General features: G+C 48.8%; 2 protein-coding genes across 5 annotated transcripts in view; one reads left to right on the forward strand and one right to left on the reverse strand.

Moving 5' to 3' along the window:
* The window catches only part of PSME3IP1 (proteasome activator subunit 3 interacting protein 1), a 9,907-nt gene extending 8,113 nt beyond the window's left edge, over positions 1-1,794 (forward strand). The window contains exons 5-6 of the mRNA XM_005422767.3: positions 255-319; positions 1,431-1,794. Of these exons, the coding sequence (XP_005422824.1) occupies positions 255-319; positions 1,431-1,648 (283 nt within the window). The 3' untranslated portion in view covers positions 1,649-1,794. The remainder of the gene's footprint in view (positions 1-254; positions 320-1,430) is intronic.
* A 3,039-nt stretch (positions 1,795-4,833) lies between these two features.
* Positions 4,834-17,504, reverse strand: part of CPNE2 (copine 2) — a 42,602-nt gene continuing 29,931 nt past the window's right edge. For all 4 annotated transcript variants that reach the window (XM_031058454.1, XM_031058453.1, XM_031058455.1 and 1 more), the window contains exons 11-16: positions 17,172-17,305; positions 16,460-16,514; positions 12,083-12,134; positions 11,039-11,172; positions 7,191-7,427; positions 4,834-5,421 (exon numbers count right to left, since the gene is read on the reverse strand). In XM_031058454.1, coding sequence (XP_030914314.1) covers positions 5,314-5,421; positions 7,191-7,427; positions 11,039-11,172; positions 12,083-12,134; positions 16,460-16,514; positions 17,172-17,305 — 720 coding nt within the window. In that variant the 3' untranslated portion in view covers positions 4,834-5,313. The remainder of the gene's footprint in view (positions 5,422-7,190; positions 7,428-11,038; positions 11,173-12,082; positions 12,135-16,459; positions 16,515-17,171; positions 17,306-17,504) is intronic.

Raw genomic sequence — 17,504 nt, forward strand, 5'->3', positions numbered from 1 at the left:
GTTTGACTTGAACTCTAAATGATGTGTTCCTTTCCCAGGTTAACAAGTGATAGCTGTAGTGTAGGTGTTGGTGCTTCCTTGGATCCTGCATGTTCCCCAGGGAGCCTCAGTTAAAGGCAGGTGGAAGTGGTGATGGTCATCAGGGGACCCTGCTGGCATCTGCTGTAGCATTTGAGGCAAAGATGTAACAATGACTTCACAATAATTAAGTGGTTGCCTGTGAAGAACAAGACACTCTGTTATTTTTTCCACAGTTCAGATGGTGGTAACAGTGTCAAGAGGTTGAAACTAGACACTGACCACGAGGAAAAGAATCCAGGTATGTCCCAACTTCTGTGTGTGGGAAGCTCTGTGTCTGTCACTGAACAGCAGCTGAGTTGGGGTTAAATCTCATAGGAGCTTTGCTTTTCTGATCCTTCACTGGACAGCACGGACTTTGGTTGGCACGTTCTCTTTTAAAGCAGTAGAAATGGTAAGTGTGGGAGCTGAGAGCCTTCATGGAAAATAGGGCTGCAGGGAACCTCTGCCAGTTATCAGGATGTCCCCTGCCCAAACCAGCCCTGACAGATGTTTGTCTAAGGAGCTCTTAAGTCTCCACATCTAGACTGTCCACCTTCCTTTGAGAGTTTATTAATCTGAAAGAGTTTAACCTGATAACTAATGGAATTGTCCTTAGGTGCATTTCAAGCCTAATGCTTGTTTTGTGGGCAGGACACATGGAGAATAGATCATCCCCTTCCTCTTCCACAGCAGCATTGCATGTATTTGTATACATCCACTTCATGCTCTGAAGTGATTCAGTCCATCCTGAAATCAATTTGTTTCAGAAAATTGTGGGGAGCTAGAAGAAAAATTGAGTTGTGTTTCAGCTGTAGCTGTCAGGGCTGCAATTGACTTGCTGTCAAGCTACCCTGACACAAATCGGGTGAGCTGCAGTTGTGTAACGACAACCCAAGGCGCTTCCTGAATCTCCTTCTGTTCAGTAAACTTTCAGAAGAGCAGAAATAATTAATTAGCCATGGAAGATGGGAGATGTTGACTAGCAGAATAATGGAATAAAACTTTTTTCTCAACTATGCTGTTATATTGAAAAAAATTACTCAATTACTCAAAGCAGAGCATTTATTCTTATTTAGTGGGTTTGGTACTTGACAAGCATCAAACTGACAACTTTAGAATAAAAAAATCTGTAATGGCAGCATAGAGCTAGGCTTAAACTAGTGATGAGCAGGAAAAAATCCCCTGAGGTAGCAAGTCCTTCCTGTCAGAATGCTTTTATTACAGCATAAAGCTGCCTTATGCTTTAATTAAACCCTGAAATCATCCCCTGCTTATGTGGGAAAAGCAGGTGAGTGACACGTGGCGGTTCCTGGGCTGATTGAAAGCCCTTTCCTGCACTCTGATTTTTGACTGAGGTTTCTCTCTTGCAGAAAAGCCCTCCTGTGTGTCCTTGGGGAGCAGCTCAGTGGGAGGCTCCACGGTGCACTGTCCCTCAGCAGCCGTGTGCATCGGGATCCTGCCTGGCCTGGGCGCCTACTCGGGGAGCAGCGACTCCGAGTCCAGCTCGGACAGCGAGGGCACCATCAATTCCACTGGGAAGATTGTCTCTTCTGTCTTTCGTGGCAACAGCTTCTTTGATGGTCCATAACAAAATCCCTCCGTGTGTAATGTAGTGCAGAATATCTTCCAAAGCCCTGATGGATGCTTGTTGCATCCTTCTGCCCCAAATATAATCTTTCTAGCTAACCTCTCAACTTTATTACACTCAGATACTCCTAAAGTAACTCATTTTACTGAGCCTGGAGGAAAAGCTGCCATCCTAAAGCAGAAGGCACACCTAACCATGTCACAAAGGTCTGAGGGTATGGAGGAGAGAGCTTTATCTTTTACAATTCTTATGGAAAGAATTATGTTGATTTAAGAAGTTTATACAAGACTAACAGGCAAAAAATAATCACTTGAAGCAGTGAAGTCTTGTAGAAGCAGCCCTGTGTTCTGTTTTAAAATGTCATTTTTATTCTGTATTTGAAAAATGGGGGCAGAACCAAATTTGAGCAGATGGTGAAGTGTAGATTGCCATGACACTGTAAAGAAGTTTTAGTGTTACATGATTAAAGACATTCTGAATGCATTTTTTTTATCTCTGCCTGTGCCATTCATAATTGTTCTCATTTCATTAATCAATTTCTGCTCTACCCAACCAGCCATTCCCTCAAACCACCATCCAGGAGATGTGTAGGTCAGTTTCCCACAAAAGCAGAGGTGGTGAAGGAAAACTTGGTCAGAGTGAGTTCACAGGAACTGCAGCTGGCTTTTCTGCTCAAAGGCTGCTCCAGCACTGGGGCTTGACAAGTCATGCAGTTTTTCATCAGCAGTGTCCTGAAGGGTATGAATCCAGAGTGGGTGGCACTCCCCTGTTCAGCCAAACTCCTTTGTAGGGGAGTTGGAGAATTCCAGAAGTGGGGCTGAGAGCCCATCCTCTTAATCTCGGTGTGCTGGTGGGAGTTTGGAGGGTTGGAACAGCTCAGCTCAGGGCTGGAAGTGTCTTTGTGCAATCCTGCTCTAAGTACTGCCCTTGTGAGACAGCAACTGGTCAGTGTGTACCAAGGGGCAGTCACCTGGAGGTGGCACTGAGGGATTTGGGAGGGAGCAGAGAAAACAAGGCCTGTAGTGAATTTATGCCTTAGCCTGAGTGCTGAATTTTCCAAAGGAAATGGGGAGAGTTGTGCTCACAATGCAGCTATCCTTAGCCAAATACCCCTTCTGTTTGCACAGCCTTGTTCCACAGACAGATCTTTACAAACACACTGCAATTCCTCCCCTGTTCTGGGCTGCCTGGCACCTCCTGTGTTTGCTCCAGAGTTGCTCCTGCCTCTTCTCTAGCTACTGTAATTATGGCACTTACAGGGGGGAAATAAGCAGATTTTGTGCAGCCTCCCTAATGCTTTGCTTTTGGTGACTTTCGTAATACTGAGCTAGGGAATGAAATGGAAGTGGTGCACAAAAAAATTGCATGTTTTTTTATTAAAGTTGTATGGGCAAGAGCCTCAAGGAGTTGGTATGAGAGCTGCTGGTGTTCTTCTCTGGCATTAAACTTCATAAATTATCTGACTGTAGAGTCAGAGCAGCCTTGCCCAGCTGCCAGCATGCTGGGGCCATTTTCCTGAGTGGTATCTTGCACAGCTGCAGTCAAAATGCCTGATTTAGCCAGAAATTTATAGTGGGAGTTTCCAGCCAATTGCGGCAAATGCAGTGGTGGGCTGCAGGTGAGATGGTGAGTATATTGTGGTGTGTAAATTATGGTGTTTATATGGGGCTGTGCAAGGCCAGGAGGAGACATAATTCAGGAAAAGCAGATGTGAGGGCCCTCTGCCTTTCTTCTGTTCCTAGAAGAATGGAATAGGACACTTGGGGAATGCCTTTGAGTCAGCTCTGCTGTTCTCAGGGCCTGCCTCATGTAAACAAACTGCAGAGCTGTCCCAGCTCCTCACTCCATCTCTTGGTCCCATTTACCTTTGTAATCAGAAGCCATCTGACATTAAAATACTCCAGTGCCGGAGATGTGCTGGGAAGTGCGGAGTGCATGGGATGGAGGATAAATCAGACCTGAAAAGGGCAGCTGTGGCAGTAACCTTGCCCTGGGCTGGCAAAGCTGGAGACGAGCTGGTTGTGGCTGGCTTCAGTAACTCTCATTCACTGGTGGATTTAGATACATTTTTTTGTTATTTTTAAGAAAAAACCATGACTGCATAGTGTGTGCTTCATCCCCTCCCCAGGGACAGCTCAATAAACCACTCGTTGTCTGTGCTAGTTGTTAAAGTTTCAGGAGGTGTTAAAAAAACCCAACAGACCCCCACAAACACTCTACTAGCAGCAGAGTTTATGAGCTCCTGCAGCTGTGTGTGAGGTTCTCTTATGGAAATAAATAAAAAAAATTTTCCAAAGCCGCAGACTTCAATCTGGAAGCTGAGCTGGATACAGCATTATTTTTAAACAAGCCACCCTTCAAAGGCTGCTTCTCCCTTTGGAAAAGGGTGGTGTTGGTTGTTTATTTTCCCTTCCAGGAGGTTTTGCAAGGGAAAAATGTTTCTCAGAACAGTCCCACCTCTCCCAAGGGATGGGGTCTCACCCAGCGCCGTGCTTGGAGCCGACTCACTGTGGGACAGCCTGGGGCCATCTGTGTGCTGGTGACTTGGTGGCAGCAGTGACAGCCACAAGGCTGCTGGCAGAGAACACAAGCAGTAGCACACGCCTGTGCAGGCATTATAGAGGGACAGCAACCTCCCACCTCAAACCTTCCATTAATGGGGAGGAGACTCAAGTCAAGTCTACTTGAGTTTGGAGTAGGGCTGGTGATCCCTGCCGGATATTCAGCAGCATACTCAGCTTCAAAAGACCTTAATCTGGTTAGGAGCAGCATAAAGCAGCAATTAGCACATTGCTGATGAGCAGCTCAAAGGAGCTGCTGGAGAGCAGGATTTCATTACCCAGCCCATCTTCTCCCAGGCAGCAGGCAGCTTTTGTTACTCAAACTTGGAAAATTTTCTGGAGTTGGAGCAGCAGTGAACCATGAAACTCCCTTTGATGGTTTGTTGTGGGGTCACCAGGGTTTTCCCAAGCACACAGACTCAGCTCAGGCAAGCATTAAGGGCATCCTGCCTTCCCCAGGGTATCCACCTTCACTAAATCTCCCTTTGCCATTGACAGTGTGGGGCACAGCCCCTGGGCACAGCCAGCAGAGCAACTGAGGGACCAGGACTGGCCCTGTCAGGGTGACTCCAAACACCCAGCACTGCTGCCAGCCACTCCCAGACCTTCCCACCTAGGAGACTCTTGTTTTAAATGTCCAAGTTTCTTTATTAACCTGAGTATAACAAATATAACATTTACACAGTATAAAAATGAACACAGAACCTGACAGGTGTACAGGTACAACACAAATACATGAACTATACAACGACCAGTTCATTGAATGATAATATATTAAGCATTTCATTGCTTGGAAAAAGCAAATTTTGATCATAAAAATTGTATTCTGTACCACTGAAATTATACAAAGTACATTCAATACTGAAAAGTGACTCAACGGAGCAGGACCAAGGCATGGCCTGGCTGCTTAGTGTTACCTTGAGCCAGGACTGTACAAAATGAATCCAGACACTTTGCTGGGATGCGTCTTAAGAACTTAGCAATTAAATTAAGAAGTACAAAGTGTTTCAGGGAGGGTATTCTTCTCTTAAAAGCATGTGGGATGTGCTTTTGGCAGGACCAACAGGCTTCGGCAGCATGCAGAGGGTGCAGCCTGGCACGGCTCTACGCGGGCTCCGAGTTGATGGGGGGCAGGTTTTGGTGCTTGAAGTACTGCACAACTTGCTGGGGCAGCTCTGCCAGCACAGCTTTGGCCAGGGTCTCCTTGGGGACCTGTGAGCCAAAGGGAACCAACACCACTGTTAGGACAGCCACAGGGGACTGACTGAGCAAACATGGCTGGGCTGGCTCCAGCTCCAAATCTTGGCATCTCATTTAATACCCACTAGAGTCTATTGATAGCCAGCATTTTATACACCAGGGATTATTATATTCTATACTACCATCCTTCCAGGAGAGAATTCACTGGTACACAGGAATAAAACATTCTGGGTAGGTCAGAAAAAACAGGTGTGGGTGGCAGGAGGTGAAATAGAAAGACACTGATTAATTGCAAAGAAGGGGAAGATAAGCACAAGCTCTGTCCTTGGCAATCGATCCCATGCCAGCAACAGCCTCTGTCCCAGAGTTGTCTGCTGGATGATTGCAATGGACTCATCCCACAGAGGGGATGTGCAGGGCCAGTGCCACCATTGCCCCTTCCTACAGGGGACCAGGGGGCATGGGGCTCCTCCTCAGGACAATTCAGCACGAAGCCCTTGGTGTGTGGCACATCAGGGGTGCTGGATGAGGCCTGAGTGGGAGCCACCAAAATCAGCACAGGGCTGTGGCAAGGGGCATGAGCCCAGTGCTGCCACACCCTGCTGCAGGAACCCAGATCCTGCTCTGAGTCACTGGTTTTTGCTCCCACCTGTCTGACCACGACAGGGGTGGAGAAACATGGCATGCTCAGGTGGAACCACTACAGAGCTGCAGAGCACAGCCACCCTGCCTGCAGTGCTGATTTATGTGATCCACACCACAGCATCCCTGAGGCTAAGACAGAGCAAGACAGGCAGGAACCTCTTGCCTCTGCCTTGGCTGTTCCACTTGCAGGGTGATTTCCAGGTCTGCATAAAATTCCATTTTACACATCCATTTTTTTTTATCTTGCCTGTTTTTTTTGGTCAAATAATGAAACCATATATCCCTACATCATCCAAATCATTTGTCATCAATACGATTTCAATTATCCTTCCTCTATATTTCCTAGTATCAAAAACAATAACCGTCATCATCACTCCACAACCACCCCCAAACAAATATAGAATTCACCCCAGAACTAACCCCCCCCCAAAAAAAAACCAAACAAAAATACAAACCATGATGCTAAATCATCAACCAATCCCCCACCAAATTTTACATTCTTGTAGCTTATGAAAAGCATGACACTGAAGATGTCAAGATGGCTGCCACACAAACCCAAGGACAAAAGACTTAGTCCTAACCTTACTGTTAGTTTTTGCTAGGTATATACATGCAAGTATCAGTGCTCCAGTGTAGATGCCCTGGACACCTTAATTAGGTAGATAGCCCATCTTCCCCAGGATCCCTCCCTGTGATGGTGTTCACAGGGGTCTTATGTTGAAGGAAGGAAGAGACTAGGATTTGACTCCGAATTTCAGAAGGCTTGATTTATTATTCTATGATATATATTACATTAAAACTATACTAAAAGAATAGAAGAAAAGGTTCTCCTCTGACGGCTAGCTAAGCTAAGAATAGAATCAGAAAGAATGATAATAAAGGCAGCTGTCTCACTCTCTGTCCGAGCTAGCTGGGCTGTGATTGCCCATTAATTATAAACATCTAAGATGGGCCAATCACAGATCCACCTGTTGCATTCCACAGCAGCAGATAATCACTGTTTACATTTTGTCCTTGAGGCCTCTCAGCTTCTCAGGAGGAAAAAATCTTAAGGGAAGGATTTTCATGAAAAGACGTCTGCGACAGCCCCTGCCAGCCCATCTCCCCCGGGATCCCTCCCTGCCGGCCCCACTCACGTTGCGGAAGTTGCGGAAGGGCACGAACTGCACGATGTCGCGCACGGCCTCCTCGCCCGTGTGGGAGCGCAGCACGCGGCTGTCCCCGTCCAGGAACTCCATGGCTGCAAAGTCAGCGTTGCCCACGCCCACGATGATGATGGACATGGGCAGCTTGGACGCCTGCACCACGGCGTGCCTCGTCTCGTCCATGTCGCTGATCACCCCGTCCGTGATGATGAGGAGGATGAAGTATTGCTGCGGAGGGGAGGGCACAGGGTGAGAGCCAGTGGGATGCCAGAACAGATGTCGGAATTCAGGACATCCCTCTGGCTGTCCTGGATTGCCAAGACCCCTGCCAGGGGGCTCAGAGACCCTGGCACAGAGCCCAAGACCTCTGTGGTTTTGATTATGACCCATGGAGCAAATTACCAACCCTATATGAAGATCTATAAGCCATGAAAGTATAAGTGGAATAATAATTAGTTTGTCATGGGGTGAAAAATAGATTTTTGAGGTTTTTAGAATAGGGGTTCAGGAGGCAAGATGGAAGAATCTAGGCGTGTCTAGTCTTTCTCCTTCTTCTTCTTGGCTTCCATCTTCTGCTGTGATGTTGGCACCTTTAAATTGGTTTAGAAGAGAAGCTCACTGTCTAACATAAATGATAGGTATTGGAAAGTTATGGTAAATATTGCACACGTAGTTTTTAGTGTAAAAAGATAACACCACCCTGGGGGAGGCAGAGTGCCTCTGACTGTCCTGCTGAGTGGACCTTGGCAGGTCGGGAGAAAGAATTTTATAGATAAGAAACAATAAACAACCTTGAGACCGAGAGCTGAGGAGTTCTGACTCCTTCTTCGACCACCAGGCTACGAAAAAAGACTTTCTAACATATCTCAAAGTCACTCTGACCAGCTAAAGTCCTGAGATACACCCTCACACTGCAGCTAGGGCTCACACATGTCGAGGGGTGGCAGGGCCCCTGGGGGTTTGGGGGTGAGCTTCACCATTTCCCAGGTTAACTGGCATTTCATGCCCTTCAGCAGAATCCAGAAATTCAGGTGCTCCTACTCCCCCTGGTTTTTGAAAGATCTTAAACAAACAAACCAGCTCTCACTCCAAAATATTTTTCTGAATTACTGATTTACTGTACTTAACGATGCAAAACAAAATCAACTTCTAAACTGCACAGGATCTCTGTCAGGGCCAGGAGGAATTCAGGCTTGGGACATGAGCCCAGCTGGGAAAGGAAATCTCCCTCTGCCTGCACACAGCGGGGTGTTTTTTGGGGTGCTCCCATCAACATCTCCCTGCTCTGATGGGGAGCATCTCCTGTATTGCACTGCCAGACTGTGGGGCCATCCCACACTGCTCAGGGCTCCTGTCCAAAGCCATGGCTGTGGGATGCACTGAGGGGGATGCAGAGGGTATCAGCAAGCTGGGGGATGACAGAGCAGCAGCATTAGGAACTGCTCCCCTTCCCTTGGGAAAGGGCTGCTCCTGCAGAGCTGGGGAAGGATGGACAGAGATGGACAGATGGTCCTGCTGGACTCAGCTCAGCAAACCTGGAGCATGTGGACCCCCAAAATCCCATCTCCTCTGTCTCCAGGGAAAGTAATAGCTCAATTTTGGCACATTACAGAGCTTGTGTGTGCTGGAGAAATGACGAAAACAAGCACTTAAGAGCATTAAAGGCCTTTGTTCCTCTCCTCATTCTTTCCATTTCCTCTGAAAACCGCTAGTGCAGCATCCTGGAAAAGCAAAGGAAGGAGTGCTGCCCCAAGCCTGTTTTTCTGGTCTTCCTCCAGTCCACATCCCCTGAAACGTTCCCTAAGCCTCATCCACTCTTGCAGTGCTAAACTCCAAGTACTAATAAAGCTGGGTAGAGCTTAAACACAACTGAGGACATGGGTGAGGAGATTTTCCCAAGGCAGACCCTTCCCCACTCCAGCCCCTTTGGATGCATTAACCCTGCCTGCACAGCACGGTCCAGGGTTTAGTTTTTATCTAAAGATGAACTTTTGAGAGCAAAACATAAGTAACATAAGTCTGTAGTAACATAAGTCTGCAGAGCAGGACTGTAACATCTGAGTCTGGAGGACAAGACTAAACTTCAGGAGAGGACCTGCACTGGTCATAACTGGAAGCTGGACTTGGACCTCACCCCATCTGGGAACCAGTATGGGAAGGAGAGTATGAAACCTTGAGGGGAGCAGCTGATAATGACTTTCAGCTGATTTTCCCTTTCCCTGCCTGGCCTCTCCCCTGGAAACATGGAAAGGGTTATTTCCCTTTGTTCCCTTTTTTTTCTGTGAAATCTGTAACAGGATCTGAGAAAAATGCTGGAAAGTATGCAGGAAAAGGGGTGGGGAGGCAGAGCTTGCCAAATGTTTATCACAACATATTTCAGAGGTCAAAAGAATTAAGAGCTGATGCTGGGGATCAGCCTCAAAGCCCAGGGGCTGTGTAGGGGTGATGAAGCAAGGGACCAGGAGGCACTGCTGGAGAGCATCAGTGGGAGATTCCCCAAGGAGCAGTGGCAGTGTTGGTGGTGTCAGTAAATGACAGCAGGACAGGGGTGCTGGTGGCACCTCCAGGCTCCAGCTGCAGTACTCAGCCAGGCTGGCACCTCTGCCAAGCCACAATCAGAGCTGCTGGTGCACAGGGACCAGGATAGGGTGTCCATCACACACCAACCAGCAGCACCTGCCTCCTTTCTCCTCTTTTTCTTGTTAAAATGGCTGATCCCTGCATCCACGTGGGCTCTGGGATGATTCCCAATCCATTTGTTAATGATATCAGCAGGACTTGGAGGGATTAGGCAGCACTGAACAGCATGAGGTGAGAAAAGGGGAGGTTTGGATGCAGGGACCCTGCTGGAAAGGTGAGTTTTAATTCCCCAAAGCTTATTAATCCTTCCCCAAGAGCCAGGTGGTGTAACACTCCTCTGTCTCTCCCCCAGCCCCAGGATGTTTTGGTCTCCCATCCCTTACGAGCTGAGGGCTGTGTTTGTGATCTATGTTGCTATGGAAAAACTACGAGGTTTTTTTGGTTGTATTTGAAATGCTGGGAGCAAGCGAGAGCGGGAGGAAGAGGAGGGCAGGTTCAGGCAGCCACTCAGCACCAGGGGTGGCTTTGATGCACAAGCTGAAGAGGGGATGGAAGAGGAGAAGACCCCGGGGGAGTGAGATCCCTCATCAATAACGCTTTGTGCTGCCAAAAAACCACCCGAGCCAAGCCAGGCTTGCCTCTGACGGCACTATTAGTGCCCATTATTTAAAATCTCCCTTGATTAAACTATTAGTGCCAGCAGAGGGGTGCAATTTGCATATGATTAGTGCCTCTGCTCAGTGCTGAGCCCGTGGGCTCTCCCTCCCCCACTGACAACGACGCAGAAAATGAAAAAATGGGGAGAGACCTGGATTTGTGCTGAATTAAAGCAAATTCAGTATTTCCTTATGCCTGGAGCTGGGAAGAGCAACAGCACTCACAGCAAGGCTGGAAAAGGTCCTCATGGGGAAGAGGCTTTAAGTGTGATCCTGCTTTGCTCCAGGCAGGAATCAGGGAAGCTTTTACCCCCACATCTCCTGCCATGCAACTGCTGGTGCCCAAGCTGAGCTGTTTTGTCCAGCAAAAGCCAGGGGCCAGATCTGCCATCCTCCACGGGCAGCCTACTGCCATAGGAACCCAAGGGAGCTCTATCTTGCAGACTCCAGATGCTCTTCACACCCCTAAGAGCACACCTTGGTCACCACTGGCAAGGCTGGACCCACAGACAAGGGAAAGACATGAAAGCCAGCTCAGGCTTTGTGTTCCCCTGCCCAGAGCCATCAGGATTGCCATCAGATCACGGAATCTCACGGACTTACAGATGCAGTTTCCTGTTGGGTGGCTTGAGCTGCAAAACGAGCCACGTGGTTGATGATGGGCGAGAAGTTGGTGGGGCCGTAGAAGCGGATGTGGGGCAGGCAGGCAGAGTATGCTTGGACAATGCCCTCCACACCTTCAGGGAAAGCAGAGAAACAGGCATTACAGAGGGTCACAACTCAGGACCACAGCAAGCCCAACCAGGAATCACTAGCTCATGCTGTCATGGAGCTGAAGTCAGAGATATTTCCCCCACTTCCTGCCCGACTCATCCCAAATTTCTGAATATCCAAGCTTTGCTCTTCAGTTGCTTTGTAGTGGGTCCTCAGACCTTCTGTGTTAGGGAAGCCCTCGTAGGACCCACAGTCAATGAAAGCATTCCTTGGGATTGTGAAAAAATCTCAGACTCAGCCAAGGAGGAGGAGAAAAAAGAAAAGCAACTCCTGGTCTCTGAACATAACCAAAAACAGAGGGTCCACGGTAGTTCTAGTATAGGTAGTAGCCCTTACTACTTCGGATTTGAGCAGTCCTTCAGCCATCACTGTGAGCAGCTATCAGCTGCTAAATGGAGCACTGAGTCTGAATTCCCCATCTGCTAAGCAGGCCTTGTGTTTCTTGCAGCCTTGCAGGGGGAGCAGACGGCTGGTAGGACACACCAGACAGCAGAGCGAAGGCGGATTTTACACAGTCTGAATCCAGCTGCATCTTACCCTGGGCCTTCCTACACACCCTCAAATTTTCTGTGCTTTCCTCTGAGTGAGCCTTTAGCATGTGCTCTGCTTCGCTGCTCATGTCTGTCCCTGAACGCGCCTTGAAAAACCCCCATGATCACAGAATCATGGAATGATTCAGGTTGGAAGGGACCTTAGAGATCATCTAGTGCCAACCACACTGACACGGGTGGTGATGGCACCCACCAGATCAGGGCCCCATCCAACCTGGCCTTGAACACATCCAGGGATGAAGGAGTTACTGAAGAAATGCAGAGGAAGGACAGAAGGCCCTGAAGGCATCTAAGGAGTCCTAAAGGCCTGGCAGATGCTTACCTGAACAGAACGGATTCCTGGGATTGAAGTTAATGGCAAACTCATGGGATACCTGTGGAGAAGAAAAGACTCAAATTAATTTGGAGGGCCAGTGCAGGGCAGGCAGCTCACTAACAGTTTAGCTGATACTGCAGGGCTGGTTTAAGTGTGATGCTCCCCTGGATCAGGAGGTCACAGAGTTATGGTCCACATAACTGCTGGGTCAGTGACACTTCCCAGCCCTCTGCTACCCAAACAGCAAACACAAATGTGGTCAGGGCTGAGCAGCACTTGAGGATGAACCAGTTCTCCAATGCCCTCATCATGCAGCCTCCTGAAATTATCACACCAGACATTCTCCCACAGTTATCACAGCAGGTCTGTCCACGCGGCTTCCTGCTGGCTGCCCAGAGGGGAAGCAGGCAGAAGGGATGCTCCCAGCCAGCTGTGCCATCTCACCAGTCACTAGGAGAAATTACTTCATCCTGCTGCAGGTTTTAAAGAGAGAAAACTCAAACTCATCACAGGGAGTGCCAGTCCTGGCAGCATCTCCATTCCCCATCTCTCTGCATGAGGAGGATGCAGCAGGAGGGAAGAAGACACAGCGTGAGCTGTGCTGAAGACCTGGTCTGGCATGTCAGGTACAATGGCAAACCAGGAGCTGATTAACTCCATCCTCTGGGTCAGCATGAGGGTGAAAGGCAGTGTGGGAGAGGTGATGGGAAAGCTTGGGTGTGATGGGCAGCAAGTCCCAGCACAATCTGAGCTGGTTTTCATTGCCTATGAACCCATCCTTCCACCACAGCACATCCAAGACCCTTTGGCTTTTCCACCACCTCCTTTCAAGCTTTCAGAGTGAGATGGTTTTCAAAAAGTCTTGTGGCAAGAGCAGACAGCCCTCACACCTTGATCCCTGGCTGGTGCACTGGACAGCAGCTGCTTTGAACCTGTCTCAGCCAGCACAGAAAGCTGAGCAGCCCAGCTGCAAGAGGGGGCTCCTGGCTTCCAGTATGAGCCTTTCCAGTGCTGGTGTGGGTCAACAGCCACCAGATATGTGGGGTTACACATTCCCCACTCTGCTCCCAGCCATTTAGGCACTCTAAGAAGCAAACAGACCCTCAGGAGCATCAAGGATGTGCAACTGCCTCTTCCAGCACCTCTGAAAGTTGAAGGGGTGATTTGGGCCTTCAGGCCACCGGCTCAAGGACTCTGAAACAAAAAGCTCCCACCCTGTTCGTGCCAGTGTTACAAAACAAGGATATTGTCTCCCTCTCGGAAGGGTGGAGGATTGCTGAGCTTGTCAGCAAGGGAATTGCTTTGGGACACACAAATTCCCAATGCTGGCAGAACGAGTGTCCTCCAGAGCTGTCTGAAGGCAGAGCCCGCCCGAGGCTGCGAACCCAACACGCGTCTGATTCAGACTTTCCAATTATGCTGGGCATTGTGTCCAAAGCAGCAGAAACTGCTGTTACAAGAGGCTGTGGGGTGGGAAACAGCAACCAAACAAAAGTAAAGTCAACCAAAAGCCTTCCCCATGCTGCAAAGCTGATGGGCTGCCTGACTGGTGACCGACCACAGCCTGCTCAGGTCTCCCCAGGCCTGCAGAGCACCCACAGCCACCAGGGTAGAGACAAGCTGAATATATCACTGTGTTTTGCATACACCCCTTCTCACAGAAGCCTTGATTTTGGGCAATACACCCAAATTCAGTAATTCAGTTGACTTGCAGTTGTAAACGGGCTTGCTTTTTTTTTTTTTTTTTAAAGATGTTCAAAATTCTGTCATGAGTATTTATAGACAAGGCAGGCAGAAATATTTCCATGTTTTGCTCTGCGAAAGAGGGGTTTCTCTTTCTTTTAAGAAGCAATGAAATGGTTTCAAGCTGTGTTCCTCAGAGCAGAACCCCTACATGGCAGAAGTGTTGCAAAACCTCCTCTGGAGTTTTTATGAATTTTACATATATATAAAAATACACATCTACATATACATATCTCCTAAAAAAATCAACAAGAGGGCTTCAAAACAACAAAAAAACGTAAAAGAAAGGATGTCATTCCCTATTCAGCTTGTACTTTGAAAACAGTTTCTGTGGAGTCCAGCTAAATGTACATGGAGCACCCACCCACAGCTATCCCATTCCCCAGTAACTCACAGGGAGAAACTTTTGAACCACCCCAAAGGGCAAGACCAACCTCACAGAGGGTTCTCTGCCACCTCCAGAAGGAATCTCATCGCTGCCATGACTCAGTTTGCATATATATATATAAAATTATATATAAAAATATAAATATATATAAATAAAATTATATATAAAATATAAACAAACAAATAGATATAGATTATATATATATATGGCAAAATGATGGAAAGCCTTGGAGGTTGCACATCAGTCAAGCCACCAGCTTCCTTCGGCTGATCCCATCTCCCAAATCCAGGTGACCGGTGTGGCTCCAACATTTAGAATCCCCCTCTCTGCTGCTGCTTTGCCTTTGCTCATCCCCCAGAAAGCACAACCCATCTGCTCCCCTCTGCTGTTCCCTACTAGGAAACCACTCGAGGCTCTCCACAGAGCTGTTACACCGCAAGATGTTCTTTGACATTTCCAACGCGACTTTTGTGTGTGAAACATCTCGCTCCGACGGGCGCCTGAGAAGCATTGGGGGAGCCATGGCAACGGGAGCACAAAGCACCATTTATACCTCTTGTATCTCCTGGCAATCTTTGCTTGGGTCTGTGGGTCCCTGCTTTCTGTCCACTGTAGCACAGGGTGCGGGTTTTCATGAAGAGCTGCTGCTTTGGCTTTGAAGTTACACAATGAGCCTCGACAGCCAAAAAATCATTAATGAGCGAGTGGAGCCAGTGATGCTTAGAGAGAGCTGGGAAGAGAGGAAGCCCCAAGCTGGAGAGGTGCAGGGAGATGCACCAGGGATGGCCTCACTGAAACATGAGACAACTGATGGGTCATGGGTGACCTGTAGGCATGGCCCAAGCACCTGGGGAGGAAGAAGCTGCTCCCCACTGGGGTTTATTTGGGCTTAGAGACCATTCTGGGGAAAAACAAGTTGTTTTTTCTGGTAGCTTTTACAGAGCATCTCCTAGCCCACAGGAGGCATGTGCAGAGCCCCCAGCTCTCATCTTCAACCCAGTACCCATCTCCAATCTTGCCAGAAGGGCTGTTTCTAACCCAGCAATGCTCTTCCTGTGGGCACTGACTCACACACATGGGCAGCACAACAGGATGCTCTCTGTGACAATCCCGAGCTGCTGAGCCCTTTCCATGCCTACTGCATGCCTACTGCATTTCCCGGAAGTGTTTTTCTCCCCAAGTAATAAATCCCTGGCAGCAGTTGGCTCTTAGACCTTGGAAGCTGCTTACCTAGATTTTCCCAACAAAAGTGATAAAGTGACAGACCAGAGACATTTGCAGGCCAAGGAGGATGAATCAGCTACAAAGTGCACATGGAGGGATCTCCTTCTGTGGCTGGCAAACAGCAAGAGCTCCCACTTGAGTCATACAAATTCTGGCTGCTGGGAGGGCAGGGAAAAGCACAAAGCCGGAGCAGGCAGGACATCCCCAGCACGAGGGCTGGCAGGGATGAGCTTCCCAGCCCAGGTCCCAGCTGCTCATGACTTACATGCCCTGCTGTGCTCAGCCCAGAGCACAGCTCCCCTCCCACAGAACACAAAGGGCTTGCTGAGATCCAACCCCAGCCTGGAGCTGGGAACGCCTCAAAAGCAGCGAGCAGAAAGAAAATGCAAACAAAGGGCGTGAGCAAAGAGCAGCCAGAAGAGCCAGCCAGTAACTAATGATGGTGGTGTCCCAGCACATTGTCTCAGCCCTGAGAAGATGCTCCCCATCTGCCAGCCAGGCTGCAGGAACAGCTCCATTCCCTGCCCTCCAGTAGAGCAGGATGTGCAGCTCAGCCCTTGAAGGACCAGTGTCTAATCCTAGCCAAAGATCAAGGTGGATTTTTGGGAAGGCTCCTGTGCTTCAGCCCTCGCAGTCTCCGCATGTGCAGCATCAAATCAAGGGTCCCCAGCTCCCAGCCCCCTTCCAGACTTAGCTGTCGTCTGACACATTCATCCAGAGGCCTTTTCCCTTCCCCAGAATTGTTCCTGCCTTCTGCCAGGAAAATGAATCAATGCCTGGCTCTGCCTATTAATGCCAGGGAGCTGCTGCTTTCATGCCAGTGCAGAAGGAAGGAACGGGCTGCCTGTGCCCCATCCCTGCCTTGCTGCCCACCCACACTGACACATCCCACCGGCTGAGATTCCACACCTGCCCTTTCCCCCTCTCCCCAGCAGCTTTTCCCTGACCAAGCCCTGGCAGTTCTGCTCCTGCCAAGGCAATTTCAGGACAAACCCATCTCAAACACTCAGGTGGCCACAGCACTTCACCTTCCAGTCTGGCGGGAGCTGGGCGCCGAATCCCAGAGCAGGAAACATCTTGTCCCTAAAGAGAAGGAGGAAAACATATGGGTGTACTGACACACACAGAGCAGGCTTGCACAGCTTCTCCCAAAACATGCAGTGCTCTTCAATGGGAGATAAACATTCTCAAGAGAGAACAGATATTCCCCCTTGAATTTGACCTTTAGAGAAAAAGGAGCCCAGCTTTGCTCTGTTTCCCAGAGAGACCAGGAGCATCCTCTTGCCCAAACACACACGTCTCTTGCAGGCATGTAACCCTGGAGATTTTAAAAAGTGAGCAATCCATTTTGGTCACAAAAGCCATCACAGTGAGAGCAACACACTTCTGTTTTGTTTTCTCTATCAATGTCTGAGATGATATTTTTTTGATATTTTCTCCATTCCTCAGGATGTCTGAGGAATGAGGCAGTCTGGGGTCACAGCTCTGACAGTAAACAACAGCAAGCTGACAGCCCCCAGGATGTTCCACCTCTGCTAACATCCTTCGCCTCCACAGCAGCAGTGGGGAGAGAGGAGAAAGCCTGTCCCAATCCTCTCCTCCTGCATCCTGATGTTTATGGTAAATAATATCCTTAAGGTATTACTTAGCCCTGGATCAAGGCAGATGCATCCCAGAAGCCTCTTGGGAAGCCAGGGAAACATCTGCAAATGGGTGGTGGCAGAAGGACACGGTGCTTACGAGTCATAGTCCTGGATGATCTGGCCCACAGCCCAGATGGCTGACAAGTACTCATTTGTGCCCAGGGGGTTGATGTAGTGCAAAGAGGAGGGCTCCTGGGGGTTCCCATTGGAAGCTGTGAAGTCAATCCCAACCTGGAGGACAAGAGAGAGGCATAAACCCATCCTCTGTTAGCAAATGCCACCAGAGACCTGGCCACCAAGCCTCCACTGCTGCGAGGCCCACACACAGTTCCCTCAAACTTCAAACTTTGGAAAAAAGTTTAACAAAATCCATTTCTTCACCTTCCTTGCAAAAAGTTGATTGAATACTGCATTTGGAAAAGTCATTCAC

This window comes from Geospiza fortis, unplaced genomic scaffold (assembly GCF_000277835.1).
Source record: "Geospiza fortis unplaced genomic scaffold, GeoFor_1.0 scaffold97, whole genome shotgun sequence".
NCBI lineage: Eukaryota > Metazoa > Chordata > Aves > Passeriformes > Thraupidae > Geospiza > Geospiza fortis.